The sequence below is a fragment of the Zophobas morio genome, unplaced genomic scaffold (assembly GCF_036711695.1).
Source record: "Zophobas morio isolate AGI-343-1 ecotype UQ-CSIRO unplaced genomic scaffold, CSIRO_AGI_Zmor_V1 ptg000012l, whole genome shotgun sequence".
Classification (NCBI taxonomy): domain Eukaryota; kingdom Metazoa; phylum Arthropoda; class Insecta; order Coleoptera; family Tenebrionidae; genus Zophobas; species Zophobas morio.
This window is the reverse complement of record NW_026972117.1, coordinates 594134-609351: the sequence shown is the minus strand read 5'-3', so window position 1 is coordinate 609351 and position 15218 is coordinate 594134. Positions and strand designations below refer to the sequence as shown.

The 15218-nt window shown below is 38.1% G+C and overlaps 1 protein-coding gene across 1 annotated transcript; it reads left to right on the top strand.

The window, feature by feature from the left end:
• The first annotated feature begins 7965 nt into the window (after positions 1-7965).
• Positions 7966-14832, top strand: LOC135128258 (phospholipid-transporting ATPase ABCA3-like). Its single transcript, XM_064055160.1, has 18 exons — positions 7966-8446; positions 8501-8592; positions 8646-8792; positions 8847-8959; positions 9016-9244; positions 9294-9479; positions 9530-9736; positions 9802-10250; positions 10298-10463; positions 11213-11588; positions 11645-11721; positions 12130-12464; positions 12517-12747; positions 12802-13063; positions 13116-13241; positions 13290-13481; positions 13537-14693; positions 14746-14832. The coding sequence occupies exons 1-18, from the start codon at positions 7983-7985 to the stop codon at positions 14776-14778; spliced, it is 4842 nt and encodes a 1613-aa protein (XP_063911230.1). The 5' UTR covers positions 7966-7982; the 3' UTR covers positions 14779-14832.
• The last annotated feature ends 386 nt before the right edge of the window (positions 14833-15218 follow it).

Below are 15218 nucleotides of genomic sequence, written 5' to 3'. Positions count from 1 at the left end.
ATCAAGAACGTTTCAAATTTATACTTCTAAACGATGGGTTTCCACGTTATTGCTGGGGCCCATTGTATAGAGTGCATCAAACCGAAAACGTGCTCGGTCTATGGGGATTTTTGGGAACTTGGGTACGGATGGATATTGCGGGGTAATTTAGGAATTCCGGGTAGTAAGATGGGACGGCGTAATAAACCATTATTCAACAGAAATGACATCTCCGTTTTCTGGAAAAGTTCCCAACAGAAAAATGCGTCAGCTGCCTCTAATAAACGCGATGGTTTGCAAGTGTTACAAAATAAGTTCCAAACAGCACAAAAAATCATCAAAAAGCAACTGAAACCACTAGCACAACACGTAGCGTAAGCACACAAACGATGAAATATGCCCCTGATCAGCTGATTTTGCGTCTTCCCTCTCTCTCTTTGATTGGAGTCAATGTCGAATGCAAACGCGCCATCCATACCTCCACATCAATGTTATTAGCATCATTGTATGTACTTGTGATATATCACTCCATTAATATCTTTTGGATTTGCATATACAGGGTGACTCAAAAAAATTAATGAATGAGTAAATGTATTTTACATTGCTTTGGAATCTTAAAGATGTTTTAAAATTATCATAAGAATGGTAAATTTTTTATCAAAATGTATTTGGTCGTCCCCCCTAAAAAAAATTATGACGTCACCACAAAATTTTGTTGAATAAATTCTACCTAAAATGTACAAAATATGGTGAGTTTCTTCTTGTGATTTATCATTCCATTCAAATTTTTTCGTGACATGTAGAGATTAAAGAATAGAAAACTGGCATTATTGTTTGACATTTATTAAAATCTCATTTGTTACCCAAGTTCTCTCTGTCGTTGTTTTTTTTTTCCTAGTTCTCTCTCTCGACTCTAGAAAAAGGTCATCACAACCACATTCTTACTGCCAGAAGAGTTTCGCCTCTGGTGTGGTTAACATACTGAGTTACCGTGCTCTTTTGCGTTATTCCTAATTTCTCAATCTCAACCCTGCTCCCGAAGATGCCACTTACGAAAGTGTGCGAAACGTTGAGCCCAAAAACTTAAATAACACGGTCCCATCCCGGAAAACGGTCACATATTGACTCCGACCGTGGAACCTCTGAAATGAATGCTTGACAACATAACCTCAATTCAACGCACTTTCGTGTACCTTTTATCCGCTCACTGTTTAGTTTTCCGTAAATTTTCTCACCTCAGAAGGTGAATTTTAACGTCCTCTATACAGTGGAGTATGTTTCGGTACGTACAATTGAAGATAAAAAGGTACGTTAAACGTACTGTCAGACTGTCACCCAAATTTCTCTTCTAAAACAATCTCGTGTTCGTGTAGTGTCATCTGATGTTGCCTAGCAACAAATATAATTCACTGCCTGAAAATTGCTGAAAATGCATGAAGCTGTAATTTTCAGAAGTTAAAACTACGATCAATCGATTTCTTGACCCAAAAAAACCCCAACCTGTAAATTTCATCGAAATCGTTAGAGCCGTTTTCGAGAAACCCATTACATATATATATAGATATATACAAACTTTGCTCGTTTAATAGTATAAGATTTAAACTGTCAATTTGACATTTAATAAAAAAAATTAAATTACCCTACCACCGTGATTACGACAAACGGTTTGTTGTGCATGGCCTACTTCGATTAATTTCTTTTTCGATCTCGCGGTATTATTAGATAGGTTTTTAATTTTTGGTACCTACATTAGACCTGGAAAATAATCAGCTAATAATAAGTGTTTTTCTCATCTTTTCTCTGTCAATTTGTTCCACAACATAAGTCCTCATCAAAATATTGTTAAGGCCACGGGAGCTTAAAGTTCCTAGCGCCGTCTACTGGATACTATGATGAAACTGTCCACAATAGTGAATGAAATTTGCGTAAAAATGTCCTTGAATGCCCGTTGTCATAAATGTCAGCTTTATAGGTTAGGTTTTGTGACATCTTTTTGAAAGATGAGGGGAAATATACGTCAAATGTCATGTAAAACGTCAGTCGATAGCGCAAATAGTACAAGTAACTACCACATGGTGGCGGTCATCTTAAGCTCCCACAACCTACTACGATACCAGTTTTTAAGCGCCCGTTTTATGAAAATTTATGAATGTAGTTGAAACACCTTACTTATACCACCGTGGTTTGAACTGTCAGTTAATTTATCAGGCACTTTGACCACCAGTTTTGAGCTAGCGGGTAATGATAAACAGGTTAACTCACAGACAAGCTTTAACTGCCAGTTACTTTAACTTAACTGCGCATTGATAAACCGGCCCTAAGGGAAGAAAACATTTTAAACCCCTCCAGCCAGTTCGCAGTATAATGAACTTGTTTAACTGCCGTAAATGAACTATTAGCAATCTGAAGGATTTATTAGTAGTGTTATAATGTAACACTTACGTATATGCATCCAGATATCTATTCGTAATTAAACATAAGGTGTTTTTCCTGACTAAGTGAATTTCATGAAATCTTCTAGCAAATGGTTTAAGTATTTAAATAATGCTGATTGTTAAATTGTGTTTGCACTAGCTGACTATTAAGAAAAACTAACTTGATTGGTGAATTTACGGACAATTAGCCAAATACACTGACGTCATTCGAGGTCATCAAGATGGCAGCGTTTGACAACTAGCCGGTTTTCTCATAAGAGTCAATGCTAATATTTTCGGAATTCATTTAAATTTGAGAGTGTGTCAACTGTGTTTTTATAGTTTGGTAATTTTGTTACAGTTTCTAGATTGTGTAGATATCTGTAAAACGCACCATAACGGTTGAATATGCTTAAAAAATAATGTTTTCCAATGTGATGTACAGGTTAACTTCGCTGCATCTTATATTATTTGTTTTGCAAATTAATAAATCTTTGTTAATGTACATCAATGTTTTTTAAATACACTAGCATCTTAATATTATAATATTTTGTATTTTAGGAGAAAATGCCTAAATTTTATGCTGTTATGGGTTGCGCGAATCAAAGCACCAGAAATGCGGACAAATTTTATTTTCCTTTCCCAGCAATTAGCAACAATAAAGGTAAATATATACAGGATGGGGAAAAAAGGCGGAAGCTTTGGTTAAAAGCCTTGAAACGGGTGGATTTAACGAAGCCAAAGTAAAGTATTCCTATGTTTGTTCGGATCATTTTATTTTAGGTACAGTAACTACCTATTAGATTTACAGTTTTTAATAAATTACTACATTGGTGCTCTTTTAGGCAAACCCGCAGATTTGTCGGATGTGGACCATCCTGATTATGTTCCATAACAAAATTTAGGATATTAAAATAAATCCACTCATAATACTTGTAATGTTGAAAGACACAGTCGTTTAAAAAAGAGAAAACTGAATAAATGCCTGTAGAGTTTTGAATGCACGAATTTCATTGTGGGTTATTTTATTTATTCCAAAAATAAAAAAGTTTAGAATGGTATTCATTGTTATGGTAGAGAAATCGTCTAAATACAAATTAAAATCACTTGCACTCATTGTATAAGGATCTACGCCGTTTAAATTGTTTAACTTTTGTACATATCTGTTTTTCTCTTTGACAGAAAGACATCGTGCATAATCACTTAAATTCTCCATACTTTAAAAACAAATCACACACCTTCACTTAAACCCGTCACATTAACCTCAAACGAAAATATTAATTTCCGATTTACCGCTTAAAACACACGGATGTATTTTGGGTGACAAGGAATTCAGACCAAGACAGCGTTCTGTATTTTTATTTTTATTATGGTTTTTTTAACTCAAATCGCCAAAAAAAGCACCCAGATACACAGAAAAGATATGAAAGAAGCTATTCACGTGTTTATTTTCTAGATAAATACCCACACTTTTAAATAAAATGCGAAAATGTTAACATTATCACTTATGGAGTTTCACGGCGCTTGTCAAACGCTGAGTTCCCGCCACAGCGTGACGTCACGTGTTATTGGCTAATAGAATAAGTTTACAACACGTGTTTCTCGCGCCGCGCCGACCGGAAGTCTGCAATTTTCGATTAAAAGGGCGCAAGAATTAACCGCGCGGGTTGGGGACAACTGTATCATTATGAAAAATACGTTTGATTGTCGTTAAACAAAGGCTTCCTCCCATTTTATTAACTACCAAACCAACTAATTTAAACCTAGCGCTTCTCACGTGGTTACACTCACACAAACACATTCATAATGATCCTACGCCATGCCGCTTCTCTACCAACCCTCTAACCGAAATCTTCCTAGCGCTACGTGCTGCCATCTAACTCAAAGATCATGCATTAACCAGGCATGTCTATTTCGTTGCCTATGTTTAACGATTCCCTTTTCGTGATTGAAATTTTTTTTGTTTCAAATTCAAATTATTCAAATGTGATTTCGCGCCGCTGTCAATTAATTTCAGCGCGAAAACTTTGATTTAAATTCGGTCACCACACCAGTTTAAATGTTTTTATCATTAGTTCAATAAAAATTATTCCGGCGCGTATACGTGTTCTATAATACGACAAGAAAGGAGTTAAAACTCCAAAAATTTCAGACCAATCGGTGTGGTAGTTTCGGAGATAATCTGTCTAATAAAAATCCGGACAAACAAACAGATAGGCATACGGAACCAGGAGACCATTTTCTCTGTACTCTTGCGGAGAGACATCACGAAAATATGAAAGTTGCCAATTGTCCGATGAACTCGATTACGATACTCGCTTAGCTTACGCTCAGGGAGTGATCACGATATAAAATTGGGGATATTAAAAATCTAACTTAAAACTTTCGAATTTTTTCGGTCTTGTCTTTCTCTTTACTCTATTCGAATTCGTCTTCAAATTTCGTTTTTTACTTTTTCACTCGTGGCATCTTCTTGCTTCTGTTCTTTCCTTCAACTTCAGTTTCTTTGACGTTTTTGTTTTTCCTGTTTTTTCTAGCCGTCGGGATCCATTCGTTTATGGATTTTGGTAGCGTTCTCACCATCCTTTGGGGACACTTTAGAACATTAGGTACACTTTTTTGCGCGATTGAGCTCTATTTGATTGTTTACCATGCCTGTGTCTAAGACAGTACGTGGTGTTTACTGCTTGTTAACGATCAACTCGACGGTAAGTATTTTTGGTGTTCTAGAACAGTAAGTAATTTTATTCAAAATGAATCAATTATTACAATAATTAAGTAACAAATAGGTATTTATAACTTATTTCTGGAGATAAATGTTGAAGGTACAATTATAACACTGCCAATTGCCAAAGGAAGCTTATTTTGGAAAACAGACGCTAAAGACAAGATATTAGCATTATCTGGAAACTCGTGCGACATTAGTGAACTTGTCCCAACATCAGGCGCGGATACAGGATTTCGTTAAGGGGGGGGGGGGGGGTAATTTTTGTGCGATTTTACCTATCTCCCAGAAATTCGTTCTAAAAAAAAAAATATAAAATTTTAGCTAGTATACTCATTTTCACATAACATGGGTGACATTTGGTTGTTTTCGTTACACGTATAGTGTACAGTAGAACCTCGATAATCCGAATTAATTGGGAAAAAGGTGTGTTCGGATTAATGATTTGTTCGGATCAGCGATTTTCCCAAAAATCAAAAAAGGGAATTGAATAACAACTTCATACACAGTTGAAAACAAACTTCAAGAAATAAACCTTAATTTTATTAAACAAAATTAAAGAATTCTTAAGCAACAATGGATAATAGATACATTCTAAAAAAATATTACTCCGTGACCATAAACACGCTATCTTTTTGAAATCAACACGCCGGGATCTATACCCTGAATTTTTTCAGAATTTTTTGATGAATTTTTCAAAAATTAAATTTTCCATTATGTATTACCTCCATTATACAAATTTCGACCCATTCTCGACGATTTTCGAAATTTAACTAAATACATTTTCTTGTAGATTTTGGGCCTCAGAAGTCACTTCTGGCTTCATTTCTTCGATAACTTAAACCATTTTTTCAGATTCATCCAGTTGAAATAGTTCGATTTTTAAAAATTTCCAAAAAATCGAATTTCACACCAAATTTTCCGAAAATATTACTCGATTACCATTAACATGCTGTATTTTTGGAATCAGCACGTGGGGACATACATATATCCCTGAATTTTTTCAGAATTTTTAGGAAACTTTTTCAAAAATGAAATTTTCCTCATGCAAATTTCGACCCATTTTCGACGATTTTCGAAATTTAACTAAATACTTTTTCTTGTAGATCATCATTTCTTCGATAACTTCTACCTTTTTTCCAGAATTAGTTAATTAATTCAGTGCATTGAAATATAGCAATTTTTAAAAATTTCAAAATATTCCATACACACATGCATGAGGTTGTACTGTATTTACAAAATGAAAAGCGATTTCAAAATTTTGAACTTGGTCAAAATAAAGTACCTCGGTCCTGTATCAGGGGGGGCAATTGCACCCATTGCCCCCCCCCCCCCCCTAGATCCGCGCCTGCCCAACATTAACATTGTCGAAATTTTCACCCATCACGTTTTCTTGATTACAGATTGAGGTCGATGGTTTTGAAAATTCTTCACTTTTGTCACCGTAAAGATTTTTTTTTCACCAGTCGTTAAAACTTTAATGTGTTTTAGTAGCGATCTCTCGATTTGACCGGAATGAGAGTCGAACATCCCAGATTCCAAGCTTCTTTGATTTCGCTTTCATATTCAGTAAATTCACTCGTTTTCACTAGTTTTAATTAAATGTTAATTGTAAAATTTTACAAAAAACTGTAATGGCTGCAGTTATTTAGCATTAAACTTAGAGTTCCGTAAAATAAAAAAGATTTGTTGATTGTTCCGTACTCTTAAAAGTTTACGAATCGCTCACTAAATGCGTGTAAGTAAAGTAGTCTAGTTGTTGCGATAAACACATCACGAGAGAAAAAAAAGCATGTACAATATCTAGAAAGCTTATTTATTTAAAAATTTGTCAACACATATTGACATTTTGTAAAGTGGTCTTTGCAAATTTCTACTAAATATAACGTCTGCAGAGGGTCAAGTACAATTGTGTGCCTCTACAATGAAATTATTGGTGGAACTCTGCTATATAGTTTTGGTTGCGATGTTTTGCCTAGCTCAAGAAGAAGAAAAAGAACCCACCATGTGTTATAGTTGTAACGGCGTGTGCGAAAACCCCGTCGATACAACAAAATGTAAAAGAATCGAAAACTATACCCAAGTATGTATGGCAAGTATTCGTAAAAGATGTAAATATAATAATTACACCCTTACTACGTTGGTAAATGAGTTACTTGCAGATGATGGTACGTTCAGCGAATACAGAAGTTGCGCTAACCACAAGTACACTCCGCCAAAAATGTGCATCAACCACACTAACAAGAAGTGTTACCAGTGTTATACCAATTTGTGCAATTCGGTAAAATTAGCTTTCGAAGAAACCAGTTCGTCGCAAAAAAAGCCTTCGTTGTCTTATGACCTTTATTATGTACCTTTCTTTATTATTTTACTAAAATTCTAATAGTAGAAACAAAATTATTCTTTATGATGCAGTGTTTTGAACGTTGTGCGAAACAGGTAAATAGTAAGAACAAGTTTTGTCGGATTTCTGTATTTTAGATTGACTTTGACGCTTTCCTGTCTAAACAAAATTTCTAAAAAGTTGGTCAAATGTCAATTTGACAGAACTTCCCTCGGCTAAATATGTATACAGTCCAAAGTCCAACAATTACAGGCAGGCTGATTCTCACATTTTCGTGAGGATGAAAATATTTTGATCATTTCTTCTCAGTAACCACACAAACGTATCCGAAAATTACGTTGAAATGGGTCGTTGTTTCTATGGTTGGATATACTTTCCAAAATATATCTAGGGTCTCTACTTAAACCTATAACTTATAAACAATTTAGTGACTACTGACCTGTGCTACTGACATAATAAACAAAATACTACCGCCAATGTCACTGTCAGATCACAACTGTTTTGCAAAAATTTATGAACTATGGCAAAGCTGCTAAGAAAATTTGCGCTGCTGATGTGGAAAAACTGGCTCGTGCTGAAGCGACATCCTTGGGTTCTAATCGGCGAGATCATTTACGTTCTGTCCGTACTAGTTTTAATATATCTTCTCCGAAGAGAGTATAGTGTTTCCGAGCAGGAGACCTACTATGGGTACCCGCAGGAATTGGACTGGCGCTCTTTCACAAGTTCTGGATGCGCTTCAGGCGATTCTAAACAAATCGCTTACTCTCCAACCAGCCCCTTATTGCACCGAATGATGGTGTCAAGTTGCACCAGGAAAAATTTAACGATTCTGGAATTTGACACGAAAGCAGAGTTGTCGGAAAAGATCAGTACAGACAATCAATTCGTAGCTGGTTTGAATGTTGCTTTAGAATTTAGCGACAATTTGCGCGGAATCAACGAGAGCAAGGATGTCCCTGATGATGTGGAAGTTACTATAAGGTACCTACTAAGAATGTAATTATGCAGTATTTTCTTCGATTGATTACTTTTCAGACTACCTCACAAGATAGACATTTCAGACAAGTGGTATTCGGATCGTCTGTACTCATATGTAAGTAATATGTGGGGGAGCTCAGGACAATATGGTAAATGGAAACAAATATTTCTAGAAAAGTGGTTTATTCACTGTAATTTTCAGCATACGAGCGGAAGTTTTTAAGATTACAAAGCTATATAATGTTCTTCTTGGCGCATGACGTTGATTATATTGAAAATTTTCCAACGGACAACACAATAGTTTCTGTTTCCTTTCCACGTCCAGCCATATTGTACGATGAATTTTTTGGTTGGTAATTTAAATACAGGTATAAAACAGTCCAAATGTAACAACTGATTCTAGGCGAAGAAAACCTATCCGAACCGACTTTTATTGCACTCATAATCTGTCTCTTCGTCTATAACCACCTCGTTACAATTAAAAAGGTCGCATCAGAAAAAGAGAAACAATTAAAAGTACGACGTCTCTCTGTTCGCGTCTCACACCCTCATCCCTACATCGTGTGTTACAGGAATCGATGAAAATAATGGGTCTCCCCGGATGGTTGCAGTGGCTGTGCTGGTTCCTCCAAGCTTTGTTATTCAACACCGTCTACATAGTCCTCCTGCTATGCATGTACACTTACATCGACCCTCCCATATTCGTTTACTCAAACGGTTGCATATTATTCTTGTTCTTCTTTCTCTACGCGTTCAGTTTAATCAGTCTTGCGTTTCTGATCAGCACTCTGTTCGCAAAAGGTGAATCGCTACAAAAACGTACAAACAGCAAACTAAAGAAATGTTACAGCCAACGCCAACGTCCTCATCGGATGCTTCATCTTGCTCATTGCTATCTTTGCATACTACTCCATGGTGAACAGACCAGAGGAAAAAGGCGCTTCGGCACCGATAGTACTACTGACGAGTCTGTTGCCTACTTCGGCACTAGGTTTCGGAATGCAGATCATTTTTATCTACGAAAGGATTCAAAAAGGTGATATGATAAACCATAAACGAATCCAACGTTTTCATTTGAGATCGTAGGAGTCAACTGGCACAACGTTGCTACTAAACCAATTCCGCTAGACGTATCGCTTCGGGACATAATGGTGATGTTGCTAGCAGATGCAATTCTGTACATGTGCCTGGCTCTGTACATAGAAATAGTCTTTCCTGGTGAATATGGCGTACCGCAGCCTTGGTACTTTCTGTGTTTGCGTTCCACCTGGACAAGCAAGCCTACCTATCTCAGTCAGTACATCCAGCAGCACCTTGCTGTAATAGAGACGGAGTTCTTAAAAACTACTTCTTTAAAGGAAGAAGACAGGTAGAGCAGTCCGCCACATCTAATCGGGAAAGCTTCGAACAAGTCGCCGGCAACAGACCGGTGGGGATACAGCTGGTGAATCTGACGAAAACGTTCGGAAGCCACCAAGCCATCAAAAACTTAAATTTGGAACTCTACCAAGGCCAACTCACTGTTCTGGTGGGTCACAACGGCGCTGGCAAAACTACGACCTTGAACGCGATCACGGGAATGTTACCTCCGAGCGGAGGAACGGTGTACGTTAATGGCTACGACGTAAGGAAAAACATCACGAAGGTTCGAGACGGGATGGGACTTTGCCTCGAACACAACGTTCTCTTCGACGAATTGACCGTTACCGAGCATCTGCGGTTTTTTTCTAAACTCAAAGGACTGGATGGCAAAGAGGCGGTAAGCGACGTTGACAAATACGTTAAGGCGCTGCAGCTGGAGGAAAAAGTAAGAGGTGAAACTGGTTTCGTGCTGGTACTAAAGGACGTTTATAGAGAAACAGTTATCCAAGGACATTGTCGGGAGGGATGAAGAGGAAAGTAAGTGTAGCTGCAGCGCTCTGTGGACGGACGAAAGTGGTGATTCTGGACGAACCCACCAAAGGCATGGACCCGTCATCGAGGAGGGAGGTTTGGAATTTATTACAAGAAATAAAAGGAGGTAATTACTAACGGAGAAACTTGTATTTGTTTCCAGAAAAAAGATGGCTTCATCACATTTTTTCTTTTAAATCACTCTTGACTTATAATCAAGTTTCGATTTACTGAACTTTGCTGATATTCTTGGTATTGAGTGTTGTTGTGATTATTCCACTTTCTTTATCTTTGTCATTTACATTCCTCCTAATTCTCCAGTAGATGATTAACATGTAATTTATTAATATTTCGGATTATGAATTTTACTTCTCTTTGTACGACTCTTGGTAACAATAGATTATCATCCCTCAATACATTTTCAAGTTTGTTAAATTTTGCATAGTATAATAATATTCCGAATATCAATGGTAGATATCTCGACCTTGTTATTTCCAACTCACCTTATTGTTCTATCACTCATTGTGAAGATGCTCTTTTATCAGAATATACTTATGCGCCTGCGATTTAAAAATGTTTAGACGAATAACGGGCCTCGATGACTGTTTACTTCTTCAAAATGACATTGATGCATTCTATCACTGGTGTGTAAGTCATAATCTCTCTGTTAACTTTGATAACTACATTTAGAACTCTTTTGTTTTGGAACGGGTTTTTGTATTTAATGATCTTGATATCTTGTTTGCTGCAGTAATTTTTAGCTCAGTTTCAACATTGTCGCTCTATAATTGGGTCTTAACCTTTTAGCAAACGTATCTAATAATAATAATATTAATAATAATAAACCTGAATCGCTTTGGTCATGTTTGAGTCCAGATCGCACAATTTTACTCACCACACATTACATGGACGAAGCCGACGTGCTGGGTGACAGGGTGGCCATCATGGCAACCGGCGAAGTCCGATGTTGCGGCTCGAGTTTCTTCCTCAAGCAAAAGTACGGCGCCGGCTACTACCTAGTGCTGGAAGTTTCGCCTCGTTGCCAGCCTGACCGAATCACTGCACTCGTAAAGAAACACATAGCGAACGCGCAACTTCATTCCTCTGCCACCTTGGAACTTTCCTATCACCTACCAGGCAACGAGTCCCAGAAGTTTGAGGCGATGCTGAGCGAACTTGAAAACAATCTGGGGAAACTGGAAATAATAAGTTTTGGCGTCTCGGTGGCGTCGTTGGAAGACGTTTTCATGAAGTAGGTAAATCGTTCGGTGTAATGACCGGTTGTCATTACGCGCTGTGTGTTTTCAGGGTGATCATCAACACAGAAAATAAGAAGACCTCAAGTAATGGTAAAACGCAAACAGAACTTAACGACAGAGCAAAAAGTAGGTATACAGTATGTCCCCGGATTGAGTTCACAAAATGAAAAAAAAACAGTATTTTCTATTTTGCAAAAAATTGACATAGGAATAACATTTTTTGCTTAATTCAAAACGAAGAAATCTGCAATTAAATTTTTAATATTATCAGGCCGTGTCCTTAAAATCGCAAAAAACTAAAAGTAACGAAGAACTTAGAAATTGAAGAAATTAATTTTAAGAGTATAGACCAGGGATATTGAAGTTTTAATTGCAGATTTATTCGTTTTGAATTAAGCAAAAAATGTTATTCCTATGTCATTTTTTTTTTGTAAAATAGAAAATACATTTTTTTTCCTCTTGTGAACTCAATCCGGGGACATACTGTATATTTGTACATTTATAAAAATCCAATTCTAATTGCTACGACTTTAGCTGAGTTGTTGAGCGGTTTTCCTCTCATCGCCAACCAAATAATCGCCATGTTTTTGAAGAGATCTTTGAGCACGCTGCGGTGGTGGCCCATAACTCTCATCCAGATTTTTTTACCAGGCATCGTTTTTTTGCTAATCATGCAGACCGGTGGCAGCACACGCAATCAAGAATCAGACTGGCCTCTGATTAATGTAACAAACCTGGATTTATATCCTAGTCCCATAACGCTTCTAGCCGGAGAGCGTTTTCTGCCCGTTTATCGTATATATAAAGGCGTACTGAACAGTCACCAAGTCATCGAAGTCGACAGGATCGAAAACGAAATACTCAGACAAGTAAGTATCAGTTGCAAATCGCTGTTACATTGAAACTCGGCTTCTTTTTTAGTCGGAACTCTCCAGGGATACCGTAAAAATGCACTACATCATAGGAGCATCATTTAACAGCACAACTTCTGTGGCTTGGTTCAACTCTGATGCCATTCATGCGCTACCTTTATCTCTCGGTCTGGTACTAAACGCGTTGTATCGCGAATTCCTTGGCTCTGACCGTAGCTCAATATCTTTCGTCAATCATCCTCTTCCTCGGACGATGATAAAAGACGACGACGATGATCTAGTTAGTGGCATCCATTTGCAAAAATTGTTTAAGGTAGCTTTTGCGTTGTTTTAGGGACGTATTGAAGAGCAGAAGGCAGTGGGAGTTATACTATGTTTGGGATATGCAGTAGCGTTTGTCGCATCCCTGTTCATCCTGTTCTACATAAATGAACGTTCTTCTGGTAGCAAAAATCTGCAGATGGTCTCCGGTGTTAACGTTTTCGTATTCTGGATCACGTCTTTCTTGTGCGATCTAATTGTCTTCTTCTTGATGTTGTGCGTCATCGTCGCCTTGATACTTATTCTTGAGTTTGACTACCTCAAAAGTTATTTAGGTAAGTATGTAGTCATTTAAGAATGTGTTCGCCGTTCGAATACAATTTTTAGGTTGTTTGATTGTTTTGTTTATCGCTTTCTTCTGCTTCGTTCTGATGTTGATTTATTTACTTTCCATTATGTTGAAGAAACCATCGTATGGATTAATATTGTTGTTCGTATTTGGCTTTATTACCGGTACTATTTTTTCTTATCTTAAAACTGATTTTTTAATAAGCATTTTAGGATCCGGAATAGTGTTGTTTTTGAACTTACGACACAGAGAAAACAGACAAACAGCACATTCTATGCTGGTCTTAACACCGTTCGGTTCTTTAACCTTAGGAATGTTTGCTTTATTCGAGCAGCATATGAATAAACAATTTTGTTCAAGGTCATATGGCGAAAATTCTTGCGAGAAAGACGAGACGTGTTGTTGTAAAAGAAATACATGTTAACTTTCATCTTTTGATAAATTATTATCCAATTTCAGATACTGACAACTGCTACGGAACCACAGTAGAGAATATAGGGACAAATATCATATGCTCTTTTATAATTTCGATTTTGTGTTTCATCCTTCTCATAATGCACGAGTACAGCCTCCTCGCCTACCCGATCAACAGAATCCGTGGAAAACGAAACCCTCCTGCAACTCCAGCTGACGTGAACGGCGACGTCCAAGAAGAAATCAACCGAATCAAGAACACTCCCGAAAACACCCTTTACAACACGCACAGCCTAGTCCTTCGCGACCTCACCAAGTACTACGGAAAATTTCCAAGCGTCAAAGGTCTCTGTCTGGCTGTGAAAAGCGGCGAATGCTTCGGTCTCATAGGCGAGAACGGTGCCGGCAAAACCACCACCTTCAAGATGATAACGGGCGAGACGTCCATCTCTTACGGTGACGCCGTCATCAACGGGCTAAGCGTTCGAAGGAGCAGGAAGACCGTGCAGAAGCAGATCGGCTACTGTCCGCAGTTCGACGCTCTCCCCGCCTATCTCACTCCAAGAGAAACCATAAGAATATTCGCGCTACTACGGGGTGTTACCTGGAAGAACTGCAAACCCTTAGTGGAGAACCTTGCTGAAGCATTCGACTTTTCGAAGTACGTGGACAACAAAATAAAGACGCTGAGCGGTGGGAATAAAAGAAAGGTCAGTGCAGCTCTTGCTGTGGTCGGAGATCCTCCTCTGGTCTACTTAGACGAGCTGTCGAGCGGAGTGGACCCGGTAGCGAAGAGACGGCTTCGATCGACTCTGCTCAAGCACAGGAATGAAGGAAAATGCATCATTATGACCACGCAGAGCATAGAGGAAACGGAAGCGTTGTGCACGAGAGTCGCTATTATGGTCAACGGAAGCTTTCAGTGCCTCGGCTCGATTCAGCGGCTGAAGAGTCAGTTTGCTATGGGTTGCAGTCTGAAGATCAAAGCGAAGAAGCCGGTCCATGAAGATACAATCACGGCTGTGGATAACTTTGTTAAGCAGAATTTTCCGAAGGCGGTGCTACTGGAGCGGTACCAGGAGATGTTGTCCTACGAAATTGAGGGCTCGATGGCGTGGTCTAAGATGTTTGGTGTCATGGAAAGGAACAAGAAAGCGCTCGGTATCGAAGAATATACGCTCGAACAGGCTTCTTTGGAACAGGTAAAACCGTATCCACCGACTTGCGCCAACGCAATTTATCGGTTTTTTGCAGGTGTTCTTGAATTTTGTCAAGCACCAAGAGTAGCACGTAACAATTTGGTTTTTACTTCCTATTAACTTGGAAAACAAAAACTATTTTCTAAAAGTGTGGAGTTGGTTTAATAAAAGATCTCAAGGATTGTTGTGGTTTTTCTTGCTTTAGCGGTTATTATATTTATTTTAAAAACTCCAAGACTATACTCCAAGATGATCGTGAACAGGGTCGCTTTACCGCATAGGCAGACTAGGCAGGTGTCTAGGGCCCGTTGCGGCAGGGGGGCCCGGCAACAGTTATTGCGAAAAAACTAAAAATTCAAGAAAATTTCCGAATTATTAAAGTGTGCAACGCTATTTCGGCTTGCACGTAATAACTAAGTTTTATTAAGATTTATAACGTGCGGACTATGGCCTAGATGTCATTGTAAAATAAATGCACGGGGTTCTCTTCCCACGCTCCGATCCTAACATTAATTTTTATTACACTTA